We start from the raw sequence: 25,617 nt of genomic DNA, 5'->3' as shown, positions 1-25,617 counted from the left end.
AACTGCTGGAGGAGGAACAGACCATGGGGAGGAGGCCCAGGAGAGGTGGAGGAGGCTCTTGGGCAGGCTGGGACTGGCCAGGACACCACAACGTTGCCAGGTGACAGACAACAGCAGCTCCGGGGTGCACTGAGCACACTGACATCTTGTCTTTTCCCAGGGAGGGTCCCCTCTGTGCCCCCCGGCCATCACACAGCACAGGAGGCTGAGCCCGGCTGCATCCTGCTTGGGGCGTTCACTCTGAAGCCTAATGAGGACCTCGAGCCTTCTGCAGCAGAACCCTGCAGCTCCTTCCCTGTCCCCCCTGCAGCAACGTGGGGCTGGGATGTATGGCAGGGCCTGCAGTGCCTCTCCTGCTGCTGCCAGTGTCCGTGGGATGGCTGGTGAGTGGGGATGGGGCTCTTTGCTTGGTCTGTGCACGCAGCATTCTGCATTTAAGTCCATTAAATGAAAGGACGGTGCTACACAGAGGGCAGAATGGGGAGCAGTGAAGAGCAATGCCCACACAGTGACTCCTGCTCTGTTTGCATTTTGCCAGTGGCTCCCGCTGAGGGCAGAACTCCGGCTGCAGATCCCAGCTTGGAGGGCTCCAGACTTGCTGCTCCCCATGCAGGGCTGGTGGAACACGGAGTGTGGAGCTGTTGGGGGCCAAAGTGGGGCAGAAGGAGCAGCTGCAGCTCTGTCTACACCGAAGATGTGGCTGCTGGGTGTTGGGAGGGCACAGCGGGGACCTCCGAGGAGGAAGAGGATGATGGCAGCAGGCAGGATGTGTCCCCAGGGTTGATGAGGAGGGGGAGCCTGGAGTCGCTTGGAGCCAGGATATCCAGGCTGAGCCAGAGTGGGGCTGAGACCCCCTGCCCAGCCCCCTCTGAGCACCCAGCACAGGGCAGGGGGGATGCATCCCATTGGGCACCACGCTCCAAGGCAAAGCCCTCAGTCACTGCTTTGCATGGTGGGGATGGGGACACTGGACATCTCTGGACACCCTCAGGCAGCTCAGTCAGCAGGAGCAGGACCAGGGCCATAGGACATAGTGGATGGCAGGAGCCACCAGCACAACGGGGGTGGCATGGAGGGGATGTCACCCTCACTGCGGAGAAGGAAGGAGATGGCAACGAGCGGAGGAGGGCTCTTTGTGAGTGTGCTGCTGGCCTCAGGGTGCTGGGGCTGAAGCAGGGGACCAGGAGGGGTCCCAGGGGCTTGGTGGGGACAGGGACCCTCCTGGGGCTGGGTGATGGTGGGGCCAACCCAACTCGTTGGTGGGTTTGTTGTGTCCCCAACCACCTCCATGTTCCTGCAGGCACCAAAGCAGCAGCAGTGGGACCTGCTGGGAAATGCAGCCCCCAGGCAGAGGGGCAGCACAGTGTGTCCTGCCCAGGGCATGTGGCTGAGCCCCAGTGGCAGCGCTGGAAGCAGAAGGCCATCCTGTCCCACAGGGTGCGTGTGGGTTGGGATGGTGGGGTGGCTGTCCCCATGTGAAGGGTCCCTGGGTCCCACATGGGACCTCTGCCAGCCCCTACAATGGCCATGGAAAGGCTGTCAGCATGAGGACGTTTATCAAAGAAATGAATTGTGAATGAAATCCTGCAAGAAAAACCCTCCAGCACAGGGGAGACTGTTCAAAACCAGTTTGTAAAAGTCATTGCCTTCATCAAGTTAATTAGCTGCATAAGTGCAGGCTCAACGTGGCAACACAACCCAAGGGTTGATGGGTTGGTGCCATCCAGCTGTGTCTGTCCTGCTCCCTCCAGCTGGCAGCACTGAGCCGAGCCCTGCAGAGCAGCCAGGAGGGGATGTGGGAGCCAAGAGCTGGAGCTCAGGGCATGCAGAGCAATGGGGATGGGGCCAGGTATGCGCTGCAGCCTCAGGGACTGACCCTGCTCTGGGGTCCTATGGGTAATAGGGGAGTTCTGGGGGTGTCCCACTGGGTGATGCTCTCCCTTTTGCAGGGCGTGTGCATGGGATTGCGTGGAGAAGGTGGTGAGCACACTGAGATGGGCAAAAGGGGGTGGCAGAGGGATGGGTTGGGGGGCAGCAGGGCAGGGTCTGGGCTGGCCATGCCATAAGAGGGGAGGGAGGAGCAGGGGGGAGGTGGAAGGGATGTCCCTGTCTCAGCAGGGGTGGAAGGGCTGCGCTGAATGCTGTGAGAAGATGAGGAGGAAAACGCTGGATCTCAGGGAAGAGAAGCAGGAGCTGAAGGAGGTCGGTGCCTACCTGGGGTGCTGTGGGTGTGGGCTGTGTGGGATGGATGTGTCCCTGGGCAGTGCAAGGCTCTCACCCAGCCACTGAGTGCCCCATTTTGTGATGTATATGAAAGCGAGATGACCTGTGGGAAGGTTTTTGTCATAGAATCAGAATCACAAGCACGGTTGGGTTGGAAGCGCCCATACACTGGCCTGGCTGGGGGTCCATGGTTGTCTACAGAGCTCCAGGAGGGAGGGCAGTGCCCCAGGTGCAGTGGGGTGCTGGGTATTGACACAGCCTGCACTTGAGGGATGAGCCTGGCTGGGCCTGGGATGTGACACCTTTCCTGCAGAGGCTCTGTGGGCTGGAGCTCCAGATGTGCTCCGTGCTGCGGCAGAGACAGGAGGCATTAGGGCAACTGCGGGCAGTGCTGCAGAAGGAGAGGATGGCCACGCTCCATCAGCTGCAGGAGAGCATGGAGAAGGTTGGGGTGGTGTTGGGGCACAGGGGTGTTGTTGGCTTGGTGCCTGAGACCCCATGGGTGACCCTCTATGTGGACTGCAGGTGAATGGATGTCAGGAGAACTGTCACCTGAAGGAGCTGGCAGCCCCAGCAGCCCTGAAGGAGCCACTGACCACAGTGAGAGCCCTGCGGGTGGCAGGAGGTCCTGCCCCACATCCAACACTGCCTGCAGGAGCTGCAAGTAGAGGACCTTGGTGTGCTGGGAGCAGAGCTGGGCACCACAGCAAGTATAGAGGTATAGGGACGGCTGAGACAAGGGACTTGATCACTGCCACTGCATCACCAACTGGACAAATGAAGAGTATGAGGTGCTCCAAGGGGTGGGAGCAGCCCCACAGCAGGGCTCAGGGCCCTGTGGTTTGGTTTCTAACCTAGGGACATTGGGTAGATCCTGTCATAACCATATGGGGTAGGGGACATTGGGCTCATCTGTGGAGGGCTGAAGGTGGGAGGGGACCTGATGGTGGGAAAGGATCGGCTATGGGGAAGGCTATAAGGTTCCTCAGGAGTCCTCATCTGTGTTTTCTCAGATGAAGAACCAGGTTCTTTTGCATCTCTCCCACCCTGCAACATATCCTTCTCCCAGCCTGAGATACAGCCATAGGACAAACCCGAAAGGCAAATTGGATGTGGTGCTTCCCTTTCTGCTCCATTACATTTAATGGATTATGGCTTTCTCCTAGGGGTTCCTGATGCCACCTCTTGACGTTCCTCCGAGCCCCAACAGGATCAAGCTCACTGCTGCAACCAGGACTTGAGATGAAGCATGGAGGTGGCGATGCATCCCTCTGCTTCCCCATGCACAATCAGAACGACCAGTTGTGAAGCTGCTGAATGGGGTCCCACAGAGTTTCCCATGTAGAAGCTTTCCCTTAGGTCCAGGCTGGGCTCCTTCCCAGGGCTGGGGACTGTGGGATGTGCCAGGCTGCTGTAAAGGTCCTGCTGCAAGAACATGGATTCCCAACCAGCATCGTTGCTCCTCACACTCATTTACGAGCTTGGAATGGAGAGGTCCTATGTTGCAGGAGTGGGGTGCTCAGTGGGGCGGGGATGAAGCTTTTGGGTTGAGGTGAGATATGGGGAAGGAGGTGGGGAGTAAGGGCTGTGGGGAAGTCTTGTGCTTGGAAGCTTTGGGATGCTGCTGCAATCCCAGTCAAAATCACCCAGTGCAATACATGTCCCTGTGGAAGGCAATTGCAAGACCCATGAAACAGATTTTGTTTGACATACCTAAAACTGGATGAAATACCAATGGTGTGTGCCAGAAATTAAGAACTAGGATATAGATTTAAAAGAAAAAATAATGGCATTTTTGTAATTAATATGGGAAGTTCTGTTGGAGCAACACGTAATTACAGAAACAGCCCTCTGGGACAAACCACTGTTCAAACACTGATGGATGAGAGCTGCTCATCTCCACAGGGAAAATGAGAATCTCAGTCTAGGAAGGCAAAGCTATTTGTACTGTGATAATGGTGATCGTGATTATATGGCAAAGGTGTCTGGGACTGAACTGGTAATAATAAAGGACTGAGGGTGGTTTTGGTAGACCCTTATTTCAAGAAAACTGGGAAATGATTATCTCTGCACAGTATAATTATAACTAGAAAATTAATAATATGGAATACAGTGGAATGAAATGGGATGGGATGGAACAGAATGGGGGAGAAAGGAGAGGGTAGGATAGGATAGGATAGGATAGGATAGGATAGGATAACCCAGTACACAAACTGGGTAAAATGAATTGAAGCCAGACTGAGCCTCAAGAATAGCTGTTTTTCTTACTATGGCCAGAGCTGCCTACCCATGGCAGTACTGCTTAGCTGGAAGATTGCTTGCCTTCTGCTTGAGTGATTGTGTATGTTTTTATGGAAAGCACTCACCCATTAGAGATATTTACTTATGGAAAGTGTCTCCTAATGCCTGGGGATTGCAGACACTTGTGCTTCCTTGGTGATGTATTTGCTTTGTACAGATTAAGTCCCCCCCGATAAGGAATGCAGGGTAATTGGTGACCTCCTCATCTCATGAGAACCATTTTTGTCTGTTCTGACGCGGGCAGAGAAGGCACTTGTGTCAGGTTAATGATGTCCCAGCATGGCAAGAGACGTCTGGATAATTGGTGGCATTTGTCACAAGGGAGGTGTCATCTCCTTCCTTCCGCAGGAATGGCTGCTGAGGGTAATTAGCAAGAATTATTGCATAGACGATGGAAATTGTTCACCAGTTTTAGCGCCTACGTCCCCCACATGCTGCTAACCAGAGCTTCTCCCAAACACCTGCTGAACAGGGAACGGGCTGCTTGATTCGATGTATTACATATATTGCCCTCCTGCTTTTTAATCCATGCTGGTTAACCAGAGCCACTTGGGGCCGTTGTAAAGGCTCCCATCATTTGTATGAATTACAGGTATGGGCTAATTGAAGGTGATGCTGACTCAGGCTGGTGCTCACACAGCTTTCAGGGGTGGCAGTTAATTTCAGTCCCATCTGATGTTGCAGCAGAAGTGCCGGGTAAGCAGACAACTGCTGCTGCTGATGAGAAATACCTATAGCCCCCAGTCGGTGTTGACTGAATAGGAACGCACTTGCCTTGTGTTAATTAACCAAATCCCATCATTCCTGGGCAGTACTGGTTCATCAGAAGTATTTCAGTGAATGTCATGACTCAATCCAGCCAATCAACAGGGAGCACGGAGCATAACTCATGTTATTAGTGTCATACGGTAATGCAGTGTGCAGCGGTGCTGAACTGACGGCATATTTGCTGCCTATGATCTAATGCCAATAATTCCTGCAGGATGCCACTGAATCAGAACTGGTTTTGCCACTAACACCTCTTGCCATTGCATGGGCTCTGGGGATGATCAGGGTGAAGTAACTGCCCTAAACCAACAAGTAGCAAATAATATTTTGTTCCCAGAGGGACACTCAGGTTTGGTGGCTGGGGGACCCATTCGTCTCAGGGCAGAACACCCAACAGCCCCAGGACACCCCCTGGGCAGCAGTGTGGTCTCTGTTCCTCCCTCCTCCACCCCTACAGCTGCCATATGTCCATCCATTTCCACCCTCCTTGGTGTTAATGGGGTACAAAAGTTGTTTACAATGCATAATTCAGACATTTGCATTAATGGGGGATACGGCTGCTCAGCACGATTAGGCTTGTCTTATGCTGATTAATTCTCTTAATTTCTAGGTAATTAGATTTATGAGCTGCATTTCTACCCAATGGTTCCTGCCATTATTTATGGCTGAGGTGCTGACTGTCAATTGGTGCTATATGTGTCTCAAGTTGCTCCATGCCCATGCCCTGTAGAAGTCATCTGCCCCTCGGAGGTGTTTGTGCACATGGTGCCTTTCCCCATAATGGTGGTTGAAGAGGAGAGGATTTGCCATTGGCTGATTAATTCTCAGCATCCCTTGGAATTACAGACAAGGTCTCTTCTTAATCTACCCAATTGCCATCATCTGAAAGGACGTGGTTGTTATTGAAAGCCCACTCTATTGTTCACTGGTTGGCAATAAAAATCATTTAGAGAAGCTATGGGAATAAGCACCTTCCATTGACCGCTATTTATACTGTTATGTCTCTGTCTTGTCCTAACTCTTCTATCTTCAACAGTTTCACGGTCAAACATGGGGCTGCTGGCTGTAAAAACTCTCTTTAGGGCTCAAGAGAATGAGAAGAATGGTTGGCGGTTCCTCAGAACTTTTGCTGCCCGTGGCCATGCACTCAGCATCCTTCTTGTTTGACGTCAGCTTGGAATCCAACCTGGGCACGTTAATGGATATAGATCAGCTGCAACGTTCATTTTGAGTAGATCCTTTCCTTACGCCCAAAATCAGCTTATTTGGAATCGCTCACTTTTACATAGTCCCCCATTAGAGACAAATCCCACTCTACGGTGACTGTTACAGGCAAATAAACCCGAGCATCCTCTGCAGACAAGCAGTTACCCACTAGATGGCAAGTTTGCTCCATACAACGCCATGCTCAGCGCTGCTCGGAGAAAATGCAGATGTGTTAAAAAAGAAGGCAGCAGGTCCCATTTACTGAGAGACTTAAAGATTTTTTCATCTGCACAGCCAAGAGGGCATAGAGCAGCATCGAGACTATAAGCCAAATGGGCAAGCGTAGGAACAGCTGGGCTTTGCATTAGGGGAGTGCATTGGTGGCAGGTTACCAGGAGGGGATGGATCCTCACTGTCCTGCTGGGACACAATCAACTGTACCATTCTAAATGAAACCATGGCTGAGCATCTCTCGAGTTGGGCAGTGCTTCCTTCCCCTGGAAGACTGCTGTTTCAAAGTACAACCTTTTGGGTTTTCAATATAGTGGGGAGGCACACTGACCTATGTGGAAGCACAAAGACCTGACATGGAGAAATAGGAGCAGCCAAAGTTTGAATCCCACAGGCCATTTCTTGTGTGTCATCTGTAGGATCTGAACCTTGGATCTATCACTCAAAAACCAGCCCACGGGCTTATATGTAGCCCCACAAAGGGGGAAGAAGACACAGTTGTCCTTCTTCACTACTATTTCCATTAGCTCATCGTATTCATCATTGACACTCATGGACTGCTTGCAAAACCACTGTTTTGTGCTCTGAGTGAAGTAACCCAAGGAGAAAACAGAGGCTTTTTCTGGAACATGGGGAGGAAAGCATTAAAAAGGCAGCAGCATCTTTTGTATGTGGTAATAGGATGACCAGAATGCTAATGCAGTGGGAAATCGTTCTCATATATAGGAACTGTCTGTAATAGAGAAGCAAATCCACTTTTTGCTGGATACAAATTCCACTGAACAGTTCAAAGCCTAAGTGAAATATTTGTAGAGGCTGTAATTGAATTAGAGCTGATGGAGAAAGGCTGTGGTTCTGAGCCCTGTGGAACTGGAGGGATCTGCAGCTTTGAACCAGGTGGAGGAGATTTGGGGTGCACAGCTGAGGCTCTTAAAGGAGGAGAGAAGGAGGGAGAATATAGAGCTGCTTGGTAGAGAGTGATGTGTAGCTACAGGATCAGAAGGCAGGAGACTGCAGTATTGCCAATATTGGTCTGACCATAATGGGAATACAAGAGGTAGCAGCCATGAGTTACAGCAATTGCTAACCCAGTGCTAAGGAAGGGGATGTATCCTTCTGATGGTGACAAGGTGGGTACTGATGCTTTTGATGAGGATGTCTTGTCTGTGTTCTGTGACACCAGTGTAATAGGTTTGGGTATGGGATGAGAAAGCAGTAGTACAGTTGATTTGGCAGCTGCTTGGTAGCACGGCATTTGCTGAGGTCTTTCCAATGTCAGCACCTTCATGTCAGGCAGTTTCTTCAGGTTGGTGATGGGAGAACTGCATTTTGGGGAGCTGGGACAAGGACCATGAAAAGGCAAAGAAGACTTGGGGTGTGTGAACTGAGTCTCCCCAGTACAAGAGTCAGTCATGTCCTTGACTCCAGCACACAAGCTGAAGCCACGCAGGGGCCATGTGGCTTTGCTCTGGCTCTTAAAGCACCTGGCTGAGTCATCCAAAGCTGTAATCTGCCCACCATATCCACACTGTATGCTGCTTATTACTCAAACCTCTTTAATTCTTGTCTGATCACCTTGGCATCTTTCATGTGTTGTGCCTATCTAAAGGGTTGGCAATCTTCCCCTGTGGGATCCATGCTGACCTGCAGGTGATAGCTGGAGTTAAGGTGGGTAAGGCAGACTGCTATAGAAGCCAGCAGAAGAAAAGAGTGGCTGGAGCAATACAACTTGATGCTCTGGGTCCTCTCTCAGGAGATCTCACCCATGAGAACCAGGGGAATACTGTGAGCAGCCTCCACCACAAGACAATCAATGGGCAGTCACCACCAGCCACGCACTATGTATTTTGCCCTTGAAAACCTGAAGTTTGCTGTCTCTGGGATGAGAGGCAGCTCACCAGGTTAGCTCAGACATTGCACGCTAACAGTATTTTCTTTCTTGGATGCACTTTTGGACCAGCTAATAACCTCGGTGCGAAAGCACACAGCAAAGAGGATAAGAGTGTAGCAGAGAAGCTGAGCAAATGTTCTTCATCTGTGAAGGAGTTAACTGGAATCCCCAGCCTGGAACGTTTCTTAATGGGGGACGAGTCAGAAAGTGTGTCTCAAAGTGATGTTTCAGTAGATGAAGTTATAAAGCACCTCAACAAAATAAACGGTGCCAGTTCAGTAGCACTGAGTGGTTTTCAGTCGAGCTCTTAAGGAATTCAAGGATGAAATAGCTGAACTATTAACTGCATTAAGTCTACTGTGAAACCTCTTAAAATATTCTCACTATAGGGGGCAAGAAAGCAGTGAGACCTTGATTTTAAGGAAATGCTTTAGAGCAGATCCAGGAAGAATAGATTATTAATACTGATGCCTAAATGAGGTAGAACTGCAGTAAGGAAGGGAACTAGGGAGTGTGTTAGCGAGCAGTGATTTATGGGAATAGTCAACAAGGCTTTTGTGAATGGGAGGACTATCTGAAGGGTCAGCAAGGGATTGTATATCAACATGCAGAGAAATCCATGGTGCAACCTGCTTGAGCTTCCAAAAGAGTTTAACAGAGTCTTTGTTCCAGGGATCTCAAAGAAGTTGCTATGAGAAGGAAGGTGCCCCCATAGGTAAGCCTGGGGAAGGAGACACAGGTGAAGAGCCTCCCAGAGCTTAAACTTAGCAATGATTGTAAGCTCAGGCTCCAGCTGGGCCCACAACTGAAACATGAATCAAGATTAAAACTAAGCCCTACAGTCCCATCTGGTGACTCCAGCTGGTTTGAGATTCACTTGCAGGTGAAACTGGGTGTTTTACAAGTTGGGGTTCTGTTTTGTTCATTCCTGATATCCAGATTTCTTATTTATTGACCACAGCAGAGAACTGAGCTGACTCCAACTCTTATTCTCAAGTGGTATTTTTTCAGAGCCCATTGCAGTGTATCTGAAATTAGGATTTGTTCTTCCCATGTGTGTCACTTTGTATTTGTCTGTATTGAATTCTATCTTCCACCCTCTCACCTTCTCTATCAATATTATGCATTTCTCTTGCTTAATTTGCTGCCCCTTTTCTCCTCTGCAGGGAGAGAAGTGAAATACTTGGCCCTACGCATCCTCTCAGGGTTCTCATGAGTTTGTCTTCCTTCATGTATCCGCTATGACAATCCCTTCTCTATGCTGAAGGCTCCTGTCCTCCGGTTTTCCTCACACAAAAGCCATTCCAGACCTTCCATCGCCCTCTTGTCCTCCCCTTGTACCCAAGTACATGTCTGAAATGAGGGGATTGAAACCACAGTATGACTGCACCAATGATTTATACAGCAGCAGAGCTGCGTTTTCATTGATCAGATAATCTACCATTCTCTAGGAGCTCTTCATTCAGGCTGCATGGCCGTGTGTTACCAACACAGATGGTCCATCTGACAGTTTAGATGCTGTCTTACAAATGGTTTTCCTCCACCTTTGCTTAGTTCTGGAGTCCTCTTGTCATAATGACTCACTGGAGTGCTCCTCTCCCAGACCTGCTTGGTGGTTGCCTCCCTGTGATTTACAGCACCATCTTTCTCTCCTTGCACTTGTAATTTCATAGTGTTTGGGTCTGTGTTCCTCTTCCAAAGCTACTTGGCAAGATTATCTGCCCCGTTGCTTCGCTCCTACTTGGGAAACAGGCTGGTTTCATTAGTAATAGGGCCAACTTCTGCACTGCAACCACAAGGTACAGAATCATGCTCACAGTTGCACTAGAGAAGACTAATGTGGAGCTGCTTTATTTGATGGCTCCTTTGTAACATTTCAGTGGTCATTTGCTGTACAATATGGGTTCTCAATGGAGGTCAGAGGAGATTACCACTGAGCACGTTGCTCTGAACAGGAGCAGGCTATGTGTGCAGACTCAAAGGAGGAGCGCTGATGATGCAATTAGGAATAAAGCTCAAATAGGTATTATTCTGAGACATGAAAGTAGCTTTGCTGGGACAGAATGCTCTCTCTTTCTTTAGAAAGTGGATGCCTGACCTCTGTTTCCATCCACAAGGTGTCTTGTACTGTATTTTTTCCATTGGGATATTAACAGCTCCTTTAAAATCATTGAACTGAACTGTTCTATACCAAGTGACAAATTACCTGTAAAAGATCTCAGTGAAAGCTTCTTCTGGAGTCAAAGAATTGATTTCCAGATATCTCAGTGCTTCTTCCATCTTCTCCAAGACAGCACTTCTCCTGGACTCCTTGTTCTCTGGGGCACTTGAGAATACTGATAACATGGGAGTACATCTCATCCATGCACAGAGGCAATGGTGTAAAGGGAGCGTGCATCCTGACTGTCATTGTTTTGTTCCCCTCATGTGTTCAGGACCAGGACTTCTCACAGCTGTGGTCCATCAGACCACAGTGGCCCATGCATCGAGAGCTCATCCGTGCCAGTAAGGGAGAGAGATAAGAACACCCTTCATGTCATCTATGAGTCCAGCTCCTTGTATGCATTTGAAATACATTGGAAGTGACAGAACTGACCCTGAAACAAAAGGTGTTTGCTGTTCAAAGAGCCTTCTGAAGCTCTCATCTAGATAGTTATTGATGGCACGTACAGTGAACAGAGTGCTCAAGGAGCCTGGTGAAATAAAAACAAAAGCTTTTTTTTTTTTTAATATATTATTTTTTAATTTATTTTATGTATGTATGAAGCCTCCTCCTTGTATGACCCTGGAATACTTTCAGATGAAGCCCTCTGGCTCTGAACTGCCTTCAGAACTGCTTGATTTATGATACCTTGTGTGAGCTTCTGACAGAGCTTCAGCCAGCCGCGTGCGCCCTCTCTTTGAGATGTGATCAACAATTCACATTTGAACCTGTGCAACCATCCGTTTCAGAGCTAATGACTGCAATAGGTGAAGCCTGAAGGCTGACTTTGGGTTGAAGTTTTTCTCCTTGCAAATCAAGCATGCAAACTGCCTGGTGCTGAGTCTGCTCTGTGATGTGAGTTTGCTCCTACACCAAGTGTTGTGTTTGGACCATGGCGCATTTGCAATGGTGCACATTCAACCTCAATTTCTGGTTGCCTCAGTTCACTGTATTGTTAACTTGTAGGAGGTATTCAGAGAAACATCCTGTCTTGAGGCATCTAGAAGCTTTCCTGGGCTTTCTTTGCCTTTCCCTTGTCTCCACTTAAATCTTAACTCAGGTCTCTGTTTACAGGATCATGGAGGAGCTCCTCTCCTGCTACAGAGCAGCTGCTGCACCACCCATTCTGCTGCAGTCTCATCACTGGTTGCAAAGCTGGACACCATTCACCCACCAGGTGAGTAAGGGTAGTACTACTGTGTGTGTCCCATGTCTAAATAACAGGTGAGAAAGATGTTTGAAAAGAAAATCAAATGCAGTTTCCCTTTTCACTTATTTCTTTTTATTATTATTTTTAGAAATAGGAAAAGTTTCCAGAGAAAAAAGTATAAAACCCCACTAAACCCTGTGTATTCAGGCAAAAAACTTACCCAATAAATTGAAATATTTCTCAGCTTTTACACTGAAGTCATCTCCCAGTCTTCTGCCCCTTAGGATTGCCTCTGACGTGGCTCTGTGTTGGTCCCCAGCTCTTTGCCGGCAGCTCTGTGAGATGTGCTCCATCTCTGTGAGCCACACAGTGGGGCTGTTATCCCACCTGATGCAGGGATGGCTGAGGCTGGTTGGGCTCCTCCTGCAGCTGCTGTTTGTAGCAAGCACATCTCTTACACTTGCAGCTTTTTGACCCCCCTGAGGTGGTTGTGGAGTCTGGTTGTGTCCCTTCTTACCCCTTTCCATTGAAGTCGTTGGTGGAGGTTCTGCTGAGTGTCCCCATTTGTGGTGGAGCTGTGCATGATGTGGTTGTTGATGATGACTGGTTTTAAGGTCTGGCTCCATTGAAGAGCATTTTCCAACTGCCTTAGGATAGCGCCTGGTGCTCTGACTTGGGCTTGGAGGAGCCCAGTTCCCCATGGCTGCATCCTGTTCCATGGGATGGTGCTGGTGCACTGTCCTGCTGTGCAATTCATCAGCAAACCTTGGTAGCCCGTCCACACTGCTCGCTTCTTTCCCGGCTTTGAAAGGCATCATAGAATCATTAGGGTTGGAACAGTCCTTTAAGATCCCCAAGTCCAGCCCACCCCCCTGTGCCCACTGGCTGTGTCCTTCAGTGCCACATCTGTGTGTTTCTTGAACACATCCAGTGTGCCCTGCTTGTGTGTCTGTCCTCCTTTCCTTGCAAACCAATGCTCCTGTGCACCCATCAAGGGTTAATTTGCCTTTTGGTGCAAGTGAGAAGTTTGCAAGTACAGTACCCCTGCCATATGCTGAGGATTTAGCTTTATAATCATCTTGGCTTTAGCAGCAAAGCTGGGAAGAGAAGCTTTTTTGTATTTATTATACATAAGAAGATCTCGGTGGTTAAGAATATACAGGGCTGAAAATGGGGAAGGAAAAAAAAAAACCCACAACTTTGATAAGCTTTAAAGATTTAAGAGATGGAATCTGCATCTGTGTTACCAAAAATACCTTTGTGAAACCTGGCTGCTGGAATAGGGGAGGCGTGTGAGTAGTGACACCCTGCTGCCATGTTCACCCAAGGGTGCCATGAGTTGAGCAGTTCATAGAACCATAGTGTCATTAAGGCTGGAAAAGACCACTAAATCCATCAAGTCCAACTGTTGACCCATCCCCGCCATTCCCACTATCCATGTCAAACTCTATTGCTGCACTACAGGAGGGTTTGCCCAGCACAACACCATCATCCCCTTCCCCACTTCACCCTGACATATGGGCACACATGTGACACCCCAAGAACTGCTCCAGGTCATAGGATGGCTGCTGATAGCTGTCTTTCCAGGGGTTTTGATGCTCCGATAGCCTGAAGAACTATTTTCAAGGCTACTACTTGAGAAATCAAGGGATTCCGACACATACTTATTCAAATGCATGCCATCAGATTGTAAGGGCTAACTGCTGTGAATGAGAATAAACCCCAGCACACCATGGCTATTGATCACAGAGGGTTTTTTATGGCTGTTCTTGAAGAATGAAATCCCTTCCCATGGGAGGCTGCAGCTCAACTCAGGTTGCTCCTCTTAGGTCCTTGAGTGGTGGATTCAGCATTTGACCCTTTGTTCAGCCCAGAGCTGTGTTGGATGGAAGTAGTGTGGGATTCTCTACCATGAGTTCCTCTTCCCCACCAGGCGACTTCTGAATTCTCTTTGCTACCCCTCCTTTGGGTACCAGCCTGCTCCATCTATTGCTCCCTATAGGCGATGGAAGAAAGATGCCCAGCAAACTTGCAGGGCGATGGGGTTTCAGCAGCAGAAGGGAAAGTAGAATGCATGATGCCTACACTGGGGAGAATGGAGGTGTGTGCTTCACAACCTCCAGGTCATGGTGATTTCTCTTGGTGATTTCCCCACTTGGCTCTTGGCATGCCCACATAGTCTCTTTTTGAGCTGATTGGAATCATTTGTATGAAATGCGTGACCTGAATGAAGGCTTCCTGCTATCGAACTGCATTGGAAATACCTCTGAAATACCAATATGGCAATGGTTTTTGAAGCATAAATATTTTGTGGAATTTTGGTCTCTCTGCTTTGGGGTGGAGGGAACAATAATATTCCCCTATGGACAGAGTATCTGTAAACATGTTTCCAGAACAGAGAAAAATAATAATAATAATAATAGTAAAATACCCTTCGTATTTCTATCATGGTCTTTGCTGTGAAAGTCTTCTACTATGGCCTGGCTCCAGCAATACGTCTCATTTGTCTTTTCTACCCTTCTCCTTTGCCAGAAGATTTGTCTTTTAAAAATCCATTCAGCCCTCAGATGTGGCCTTGTGCCGAGGTTGTTGGGTTCTCTGGTTGCTTTAATAACTCAGAGAGGATTAAAGTTCAAGGGCAAGGGTTTGGAGCTCTCTGAAAATCAATTCCCTCTTGACTTGGCCACCCAAAAAAGCAGGGGAATGTGAAATTAAAAGAATCAACCCAAAATCCTGGGTAGAGTCCTTCTACTGGTGAGAGAGTGAAATAAGGGTTGGAAAGTTATTCTGCCCTTTAGCCTCTTAGCTTTAAAATGTTGGGTGGCTTTTTTTGTTTACTCATACCAACAAGTCATGCTTGCAAGGCTAAAATTTCACAACACCAACCCATTTCAGACCCTTTCCTCCCATTTTTCTGCTGTTCTGACGTTGGTCTAAGACAACAGGTTTAGGTCTGTGCTCTGGTTATAACCTCTGGTTATATTTCAGGTGTATTGAGTTTTCTGTGCACTGGTTAGAATATACAAGTCTTTAATACGTATTATATGCCAGCACCTAATCAAGCATTCAGCAACAGCGCTTTCCTGTTCAATTTTTCAACATTGTGTCTTTAGTTACAATATAGGAGGATTTAAAATGCTGATGAGGGACCACCTCCTTCCTTCTTGTTGTCTTCCTACTGCCAACAACTGATAAAGCTCTACAGTCAGTTTTCATGTTTTTGATACTTAAATGGATGAAAGCTGTGCTTTCTGTACTGAATGGGGTCAAACCTTGTCCCTCCTCCTAGAGAGGATGCTTTGGAATGGTGGTCAGCCCACTGGATGGCCCTGCCTGGTGCCCCAAATGGGGATGAGGCATTTTTGGGGTGGAATTTGGGCACATGGTGGGCAGATCTGAACCTCTGCCCAGTAGTAATATAGATTCATTTTATCTAGTTTGGGTCTGAGTCTACTCCCACATATTTTGGTGGGAGATAATAGGTAAAAAATGGCTGCTGTCACCACCTTATCCCAGGGTATAGCTTTTAAAACAAATCTTCCATGCCTCTGCTTCCTGTACTCCCAAGCTGAGTTGCTACCAGCAGTAACTGAGCTGATTCTGTTGTCTTTCTCAGTAGCCCTGATTAGAGACATTTGGCCAAAGCTTCCCGTGCCTCCTCTCTGTGTGTGCTGAAATCCACCCCCAGTAACTCTCACACACATCACATCAAAGTTATGAAGGAAATCTACTTCTGGGATATGCCAAAATGCAAACAAAGCCCCTATGTTTCATCATTCACAGCAAGTAAATGCAGGTGATTTGCACTGAATAGCATCCGAGTTATAGCATTAAAATGCAGAATGTTAAGATCCCCCCTCCCAAGAGGGAAGGCAGACTCGATAGGTGCTCTGATGGGCTTTCTGCCCTGCCAGCTGTCATGGTAACCCCACTGATAATACTGCCATGTCAGCACAGCAAAGGAATAAGTGTCAGGTTCAGCAAGAGCTCTGCCTGCTCTTGGGCTGCACTTTCCTTCCTCCTCCTTCAGCCAAAGGAACAAAAGCACATATGCTTGGCCAGGAGGTCCTTCCCAGCATCTTCATCCTGGCCATGGCCTAGAGGAAGGGTAGGAATAGTCCATCAAAGCAGCCTGGGAAGAGCAAATTCCTCCTGAGTCTGGCTTTCTCCTGCTTTCTACTGCTGCCAGGGCAGATTCAGGTTGGATAGTATGAAAAATTTATTATCCTTATGATTGGTCAGGATCTGGAACAGGCTACAAAGGAAGGTGGTGGGGTCATCATCCCTGGAGGTGTTCAAGATACATTTAGATGTATCTGAGGGGTTAGTGGGGAAATACTGGTGGTAGGTGGATGGTTGGACTGGATGGTCTAGGATGTCTTTTCCAGGCTTAATGATTCTGTGATGTACAATCTCTCTATGCCCCATGGCAGGGCAGCTTACCTTGCAGATGTGCTGGGCTGGTGTATGGGAACTGTTGAGTCCCAGCCTGGAGCACTGATGGAGCACCTGGGGGGAAGGACTTGGTCAGCCCTGGGGGCACAGGTGAAGGCAATTCAGCTGTGTGATAAGGGCTGGAGCCTGGCTGTACCTCTCTTAGACCTCACTGAAGGGCTGACTGCCATTGGGGAAGGATCTCTGGTTGGAGATCCCTCTCTGAGGGAGTCTTTCCTTCAAGCCTAGATCTTTGGAGATGGATGAGCACCTTTTCCTTTGAAATACTATCCTATCCATGCTAGTCCCTTTGGTTTTACACTCCTGTATCACCTTTCCACCACGTTATTCTTTCTGATTGTAACAGCTGTGTCCTGGGGTAGGAGTAGAAAGGGGAGATGCTTTTTGCCTGCCAGAGCCTGGAGGGTCTCCTTCTCCCACCTGCACCTTGCTTGCAGGGCCATGGGTTTGCTGCAGACAGCACAGTAGAGGAGGCAGAATCCACGGTGGGATTAGGCAGAATTTCTTTTGGGATATGCTGGGCATCTGCACTATATTTTAAAGCAAGCCCTCTGAATCAAAACCGTGGCTTATCTCCATTTTTGCACTTTTTATCATCTCCTTTGTATTCTGCATAAGTTCTATATCGTGGTCAAACTTGAGTTCTCTGTGTCAGCTCCGTCGCATTGCTCTCTATTCATCATCTGGCTGTGCATTACGAATGAGAAGTGACATTCTGTTCACGTGTGTCCGTGAGGGCTCAGTTTCACTGGGGATGGCTTCTCTTTTGAGTACCTCACTCATATTGGACAGAAATAATCCTCATAGCCAAGATGGGTGTGCTCTGCCCACACCGTGTTATTTGTCTTTCTGGTCAGGCTGACAAACCACCCTTTGAGAACGTTTAAGTTCACTCACTGGAGTAGTTTACTGGGGATATAACATCCTCAGAAGCTCATAAACATCTGCAGAGCTGGTAGGAATTCCTGGGAGGGTACTGTGACAGCCTTCATCCTTGTCAACGACCCATAGCCAAGCATGCATTAAATCATCACGTGGATTCTGCAGGTGACGCAGATGGGTGCAGGGGGACAAGTCAGTGTTTGTAGAATGACCTGAGCTCCTTGGCGATGAGTCCTGCAGGCAGCATGTGCTTTAATCTTGCTAAATGCAAGGTGATATTTCTGGAAAGGAAAATGCTTGTACCTGTGAAGCAAAGGGCTGAACAGAAACGGAGACGGATGTGAGGGTGCTGGTGAGATCTGAATGAATGAGCCGATGTGGCCCTTAGAGATGCTGGCTGATAATGAGCAGTTACAGCAAGACGTGGGCAAAAATAACAATGGTTTCATACAGAATGTTTCACAGCTAATTGAATGTATTGGCAACAATATATTAATCCATCCAGCCAATAAAATAAAGAGAAATAAATTGCTGACGAGTGTTCAGACATCTCTGGTAGGTTCATCCTTCCCTTTAATGACACTCTCTCTGTCCACATCCATGGGCTGCCCTGGGGGTGGAGGGGTCACTGTCATTGGAGGTGTTCATTGGAGATGTGAAGCTGAGGGATGTGGTCATTGGCATGGTGGCAGTGGGTTGGTGATCTTAGTGCTCTTTCCCAGCCATGATGATGATGCTATGACTCCCCTTGCCTGTGCCCTAGTGAGACAGGACAGTTTTCCTTGAGCATCCCAACTCTGCCAGCATTTAGGGGATGCTGCTGAGAGCACATGCCGCTTCCAAAGGCTGCTTTGGAGCTTGGGGGATGTGTGTTTGTGGTGATAAGGGTCAGGGTGGGAGGAGAGGGAGGGCTTTGGGCGCATCAGCCTCTTGAGTTTTTCAGCTGTATTAACTGCAATAAATAAAAATGATGAGCAGAATGGCATATTTTCTCTTCAGCTTTGAAATGGCCATCAGTGTCTTCCTGCCTGGCTGCTGCCTGCTTTGCTCTCCTGGTGCTGTCTCAGTCCATCCCTCTCCATCCGCTCCTCCCTCCCCGGCTCCTTCCTGATGCTCGTATGATATTCATTTCCCAGAGATCCTTATCTACACTGAGTGGGGAGAAAAAAAAAACACCAAAAATTGCTTCACATTTGCACATCAAAAGAAGGCCACGTCTGCTATTGGGAAAATTAATAAGAATTAAGCCCCCCTCTAAATAAATAAATAAATACAAAGGAACCAATTAAAGATATTCTGAGACTGGAAAAGCTCTTGTGTGCTCCGGTCTGGGCTGAACCGACCCTGTGGTGATGGCAGAAACTCTTTCCCTTGTTCAGGCAGCCAGGAAAATCCCCAGCCGCCGCTTACTGAGGGAAGAACAGACATCAATTAGTGAGTGGGAACATCCTTCCCATCATCTGATGGGGCGTCATCTGAGAAGAGAATAATGCGGAGAGAAGTGCAGGAACAGCATGTGACAAATGAGGGAAACAGTTTGTTTATAGGGTGCAGCAGCAGAAGGGTAATCTTTTGTGATGCAGCTTCAAACAGAGGAAGAAAATCTGTCAGTCTCTGCGAACAAAGAGAATATTCTGGAAGCTGCCACGCTCTGTTTGCTGTTGTTATTTGTCTGTTTTAAAGTGAGTATTTACCCTTTTTCATTTTAGTGGAATGGAGTTGGGCACCGAAGCTGCATTATCTCATCTGTTCCTATGCAATGCAGTAACATCTGGAAGCAAAGGGATGGATGTGGCTGACCTGGCAGTGTGAACAGCCCCGTGATGGGATGGCAATTAGCTGCACATTTGTCAGTGTGGGATTCAAGAGTGTAAAACTCAGCCGTTGCTTTGGAGCTGACAATCCTGGGCTGTGCTCATTGCAACCAGTGGAGTTTAGGACATGGTTCAGCTGAGATGACATGAGATAAGCTCAGCTGTAGGATAAGCACTGCCTGCAGGCCCTGGGCTGTTCTCTGTATTACTGCACAGTGTGGGCCTGCTGGGCATCTCTTTGCATGGAAACAGTGTCAGGTTCTGGGGATCCCCATCCCACTCTCTTTGCCTCTCTCTTTGCTGTGCTGTACCATCCTGATGCTCCAGTTGTGGGGTATGTGGGGTGTGCATACCCTGCAGGGTGGCAGAGGTGCTTGATAAATCACGGTGGGTCTTTAGAAAGGAGAGAACACTTTTCCTGCCTGCTGCCTTTTATGCTGTAGGGAGGACTAAAAGCCCAGCAGTGCCAATACACAGCTTTTATGGAATCAGAGAGTCATAGAATGGGTTGGACTGGAAGGGACCCAAGGATCACCAAGTTCCAAATCCCTTCCAAGCACACAGTTGCCGTCTACGAAGTCAAGCCCCAGCTCATGTCAACTGCACCACTCAGCCTGGTGTGATCTGCAAACCTACTAAGGGTACACTCAATCCTACTGTCTGTGTCATTGAAAAAGATGTTAAAGAGTATTGGTCTCAAGATGCACTCCTTGTGGGCACTGCTCAAGGCTGGCCTTCACCAGGGCTCAGAGGCACTGACCACAGCCCTCTGGCTGCTACCTTCCAACCAGTTCTTTATCTACTGAAGATTTCAGCCTTGAACCCATGTCTCTCCAGCCTGGAAGTGAGAATGGGGTGCAAGACCATGTCAAAGGCTTTACAGAAGTCCAGGTAGATGACATCAGCTGTCCCTCCTTTGTCCACCCATCGCTCCATCATAGAAGGACACCAGACTGATCAGGCACAATCTGCCCTTAGAGAATTTGTGCTGGCTGTCTTGTCTCACACATGGGTTAACTTAGTTTTCAAGAGGAACTGCTCTGAGATCTTCTCATGCACAGAAGTGATATTCACTGCCCTGTAGTTCCCCAGAAACCATCCCCAAAGCCTCACAACAGAAAATCATCACCACTCTGCTCCTGATGCACTGCTGTTCACCTAAGGAAGAGAGAAGGGTGTGTGATGCCAAAGCTGCCTCCTGCCACCTGCTCACCCTAACCCCAGTCCACTGTCCGCAGTCCCCCAGCAGAACATCACCATGGATTCATTCCCATCACAACTAATCCCACATTTCTGAGAGTATTTCCTTCGTGTTGAATGAAATTTCAGTCTCATTTTAAACCCCGTTGCCTGGCGGTAGGCTCAGCACCGAATGGGCTGTGGGAGAAGTTCTCCCATCCTCTCATAGAAACACACGTAGATCAGAAAGCACAGAGGGCTCTTAATAATGTCTCTACATCCAGCCCATCTCTTCACACTCACTGTTGTTCCAGGAAGACGGCACTTCACAGAAGCTATAAAAGACACATCATCTCTCAGTGACACTCTGGGACAATGCAGGATAAAATTCAATTAAATGCAAAATCCAAAAGAAAGTCCGATGGAGTTTCAGGTGCTTTTTCAATTCATCACTTTTCAATATTGTTGAAATTCCCCAGAACCAAATATCCAGAGGTCATTTCAAAAGCTACAACAAAGAATGTGCCGGGGTAGTTCTCATCAGGGACCCTGGCTTGATTTGTGATAGAAAGCTCCATGAGTCTGAAATTTGGGTCCAGAGGAAATGTTGTGTTGAATAATTACAGCCGCCTGTATCTTAATCACATGTTGTGACTTCACTGGAGCTGATATTGCATCCAAAGTGCAGGCATGGATCTATTCCCCTGGTTTTCCTGGCTCTTCAACGTGTACACTTTGTATTGAAGGAGCACAAGGATGGGTGTGAGACATGTTTTGCTTTAGAATAAATCGTTCAGCTTTACTAATGGAGATGCTCACACTGTTTTGGTTCGCCAGTTGCTCACTGCTAACTTATTTAAAACTCATTCTCTGTTGATTAATGCCTGGTAATATTGGAAAGGCAACCTGCTGCTGAGATGTGTACATTAAATCTGCTGATTTGCTTTAATTAGTGGAAGAACTATTATTGGATATCTGAAAACACGTTAATCTCTTCTTTCACCTGTACCAACATTCCTGAGCCATAGAGCAGGGCAGGCCCAGGGGAAGGAGCTGAGTGGCATCTGGGGGACAGCACAACTTACTTACCCTTTGCCCTTATAAAGTGTTTGCACATTGAGCTTTTGATTTTCATGTCCTAATGACACATGGAGAGCCAGCTTTATTTGTCAAAAGCCCATAGAGGCACTTTGGGAGAGATAAAACCCCCAAATCTCCTGGCAGGAACAGCTCATTGCCTTGCTATGTGCTCCAGCTTCACAGAGATGTGATGAGTAACACCGAGACTAGTAACTTGGCCCATTCTGGTAACACAACTCTTCAACTTGGCACAACTCAATAGAAATTTGTGACCATGAAAAGTCATAATTGGGAATGGTTTGAGTTGGAAGGGAGCTTAAAGAGCATCTGGTTCCAACCCCCAGCTCTGCAGTTATCCCCAGAGACATACATCCCTGTACACCTAGAGTCCTTTGACAATTGACTTTAGCATTGCATGAAACCACATCACGGGGGACAGGCAGAGCAGATCAGGTGGGGTTGACTTTGAGCTGATTTCAGCCTCTAAGCAAAGCAGAACCATATCTTTCCTTGTCCAGAGCACAGCAGTGACTCCTCACTGGGAATATCTGCATTTCAGTCCTGCTTGGCAGCATTGTGTTTCAATGGGAAGATTGATCCATCATTGCTGGGACAGGTTAATCTGATTTATCAAGTCTCAGCTAGCAGACTGAAGAGTAATTTTGTCTTGCTGAAAACGTGGAGGAGTCGTGTGCTTGGACAGACAGGTTTTCACTTCATCACTGAAGAATCCATTCAGGAACTGAACAGCTGCACTCAGTTTCATATCCATGAGACAGGGCGAGAAGCAGATGGCAGCACTGACACATCTGAAGGACTAAAACCATCTCCCCTGTGACCTGCCCAGCTCTCAGTCTGAGGAAGAGCTGTGGGTCTGGGGTCTGAGAGCTGATCTGGATCTGGGTGCTACTGGTAATAGGTGAATGATTGGACTGGATGATCTTTTAGGTCTTTTCCAACCTTGGTGATTCTATGATTCTATGATCAGCAGCAGCTATAACTTTGTGTGCAAGTCCAGATGGATCTGGGTCAGGGCTTGCTGGATGGTTCCGGGCAGTTCCCTGTATAGCGCCGTGGATTTTTTGACCCTCTTTTTCCCTCCAGCACAGTGGAGGTATCAGCTTGATACTGGCAGAACTATTTTAGACAGTGGGTAAAAGAGAGAGGAAACACTGACAAAGGCTCAAGGGGCACTTTGTTCTTCTCCTGACCCACCACAGCTTCTCAGCCAGGCTTCAGGGCCACACTCCAATACCTTTCTCAGCAGCCATGTCTATTTAATAAAGAAACCCACCCAGATAATGTCATATTTTGCTGCCATTTCTATAGCCGTTTTGCTTCTTTAGCTCCAGAGAACTGAAATCAAAACTGTTCTGTGTTATACAGCTTGCTGGTCTGAAAGCAGGGGCTCAAACAGAGCAGAATGTGTTTAAGAGAACAGACAGAACTGCAAGAAGTGTTGAAGAAAAAATGTGTCAATATAGAGATTAGTAGTGAGTTGATCCAGCTCATTTGGTTCATATTCTCCCATGCTATGTCTAATTAAAATGCTGCTTCAGTATGTGGAAATGCATTGGAGTCAATCCAGGTGGATGTGTTGAGCTCCATGATGTCCATCTAAGGAGAAGTTCTGCCTCTGTCACCTCAGTCATTCAGTCTTGCTCAGAACCTGAGCTTTTCCAAAGGTATCATTTAGGTAGCAGAGAAGTGCTGAGCTGGCTTTGGGTTTTAATTCAGTACTCATGACAAAGGAGAACACTGGCACTATGTGTTATCGCAGCAGCACATCAGTGCTTCCAAGGATGTGGCCAGCTCCTGCAGCAGTGTGATGTAAATGCACAACTTACACTGGCAACAGCCAGATATGTTTATCTATGCATGACATTTGAGAAGATCGTGTTGCCTACACAGGGGGGAGAACACAGCTTTAAATTCTAATCTGAAGAAAATTGATATTACAGTCTTTATATACACTTTTATTCTCTGAAGCCTTCTGCAGGTATTGCGTTTCCCAGGAACGTGTTTCTGTAACTAACTCTCACCAGTGACACAGAGTCACACAGAGATGCTATCCGTCACACTGCATGGATGTATCTTCATCCTTGCACCAAGAGTGGTAGTTTGCTCACTCATCATTTCACCCTGTATTTGTAAGTGATCCTAAACACCTGATCACAGCCGCTCTTCCAGTTAGGCCTGTTCTATGGAAAGACCACTCCTATCTTCATGGCAGGGACTTACACTGCATTAAGTGATCACTGAACTAACATTTCAGCACACTAATGCCATCAAAGCTGCATTGTTAGATGCAGGAATTACAAAACCCAGGCCATCCTAATCTGATTCCAGTGTTCTCCCTGCTGCAAATGCCAGGTTGAGAGACCTGCCCAGCCCACCTTCTTCATGGTTTTCTCTTCCTCTTGCTCAAGTGTGGTATGAGCTGCCTCTATTGCTCTTCCTGCAGCCCACAGCTCCATCAGCATCATCACATCCATGGGGATTATTTTCTATCCCAGCGGTGGTTAAAGGTGTTGTTTAACAGTGATGGCCAAATGCAGTTATTTTAAAACCACTGCATCCGGATAATTGCATCAGAGGCTTTAACAAAGTTGGGCCAAGACATTCTCTGAAATGCTAATGGAGATTTCCAGTAAACACAAAGAAAGGGGGAACCTCCAGAGAGCTGGGAGAAAGCCTAAATGAATGAGGCAGGCAACTCCAGCTGTAAGAAAAACCACAAGCAGCAATGGAGCTGAGCGATATGGGGTTACAGGAGGACTAGTAATAATGATGCAGACTTGCATGAGACAACTGATAAATGAAATTATGCTGAGATTTTTATGAATCTGTCCATAGGATTTGCCCAGCAGGTGCGTCATCCCTGCAGACACCCAAGGTCAGGCTGGAGGGGCTCTGAGCACCTGATAGAGCTGTGGGTGTCCCTGTTCATTGCAGGGAGGTTGGACCAGATGGCCTTTAAGGGTCCTTTCCAACTCAAGAGATTCTATGATAGCTATGTGGTCTCAGGTGGGATCCCGGAGCAGAGTGGGACCTTCCAGGACACCTATGCCTTGAGGTTGGTGAGAGCCTGCAATGAAATGTTGCGCATTTGGGACTGTCACTGGGAATTTCACAGCTCCCCTATACAGCCTTTTCACAGTCTCTATTACAAACAAATCTGGACTCTACCATGAGGTGACAATGTAGCCATAAGGCATGATGTATTTTGGGGAAGCGTTGCTTGTGTTGGTTGCAGAAGGTCCTGAAGGCTTCACCTTGTGGCAAACGGATACTAGAACATTAGGCTGCTTCTTCAGTCTTTCCTGGGTCATAGGGAGGGATGTGCTGGAATGGTCTTTGCCAACTGCTTTTAAAATTATGACAGTTAATATATTGCACTTTCAGACTCCAACATAACTTTTTTCCAGAGTAATTACTTTCGATTTCCTCACAATAAATACACTGCTGTTTTTTTCCCCTTTCCAATAATTGAGTGTATTTATTCTTAACTAAGATTAACTGTCTTTTGGAGCCCAAAATGAATGGGGTTGCCTTGGGAGATCAATATGAATGCTCACAATCATTGTCTGCTCATGAAACCTGTGCTAGTCTTGGTAACATGACCTCAGATGAGCTCTTGTTTCTCCTCTCCTCTCCTCTCCTCTCCTCTCCTCTCCTCTCCTCTCCTCTCCTCTCCTCTCCTCTCCTCTCCTCTCCTCTCCTCTCCTCTCCTCTCCTCTCCTCTCCTCTCCTCTCCTCTCCTCTCCTCTCCTCTCCTCTCCTCTCCTCTCCTCTCCTCTCCTCTCCTCTCCTCTCCTCTCCTCTCCTCTCCTCTCCTCTCCTCTCCTCTCCTCTCCTCTCCTCTCCTCTCCTCTCCTCTCCTCTCTCCTCTCCTCTCCTCTTTCTGCTCTCCTACACCAAATCAGTCCCATGATTTCCAGCAACTCTTCTTCTGTATCACTTTCCTGACTCCCCAGAGGGAAGGCTCAATGGTGCTGTTCCACCTACTAGCAGGCATTTAAGAAGTATTAGTAATAACTGGACGGTATAAATTTTAGTAATTATTATTATAATTCTGAGCGCAGCCATTAATCAATTCATTAGCATTGAGGTAAAAATTACTTAAAGATTTATAACTACATTTAATGCTTTCTAATTAATTTAATTTGGTGAGGTGAGGAATTTAAATAAAAATACACTGCTGGTATTTCTCCCCTGCAAGGGATACTGGTAT

At 47.7% G+C, this 25,617-nt stretch overlaps 1 protein-coding gene across 1 annotated transcript; it reads left to right on the top strand.

Annotated features, from left to right (window-relative positions):
• The first annotated feature begins 253 nt into the window (after window positions 1-253).
• On the top strand, window positions 254-21,252 carry LOC107321523 (uncharacterized). Its single transcript, XM_085509520.1, has 11 exons — window positions 254-383; window positions 539-1,135; window positions 1,301-1,437; window positions 1,752-1,849; window positions 1,950-1,980; window positions 2,119-2,202; window positions 2,537-2,668; window positions 2,749-2,941; window positions 3,390-7,859; window positions 11,898-12,000; window positions 19,020-21,252. Exons 1-9 carry the CDS (start codon window positions 326-328, stop codon window positions 3,410-3,412), a joined length of 1,353 nt encoding a protein of 450 aa, XP_085365646.1. The 5' UTR covers window positions 254-325; the 3' UTR covers window positions 3,413-7,859; window positions 11,898-12,000; window positions 19,020-21,252.
• The last annotated feature ends 4,365 nt before the right edge of the window (window positions 21,253-25,617 follow it).

The sequence above is a fragment of the Coturnix japonica genome, chromosome 9, assembly GCF_054131305.1.
Source record: "Coturnix japonica strain WE chromosome 9, WE-NBRP24, whole genome shotgun sequence".
Taxonomy (NCBI): Eukaryota; Metazoa; Chordata; class Aves; order Galliformes; family Phasianidae; genus Coturnix; species Coturnix japonica.
Note: the sequence above shows the minus strand (reverse complement) of the source record. Positions and strands in the feature narration are given on the sequence as shown.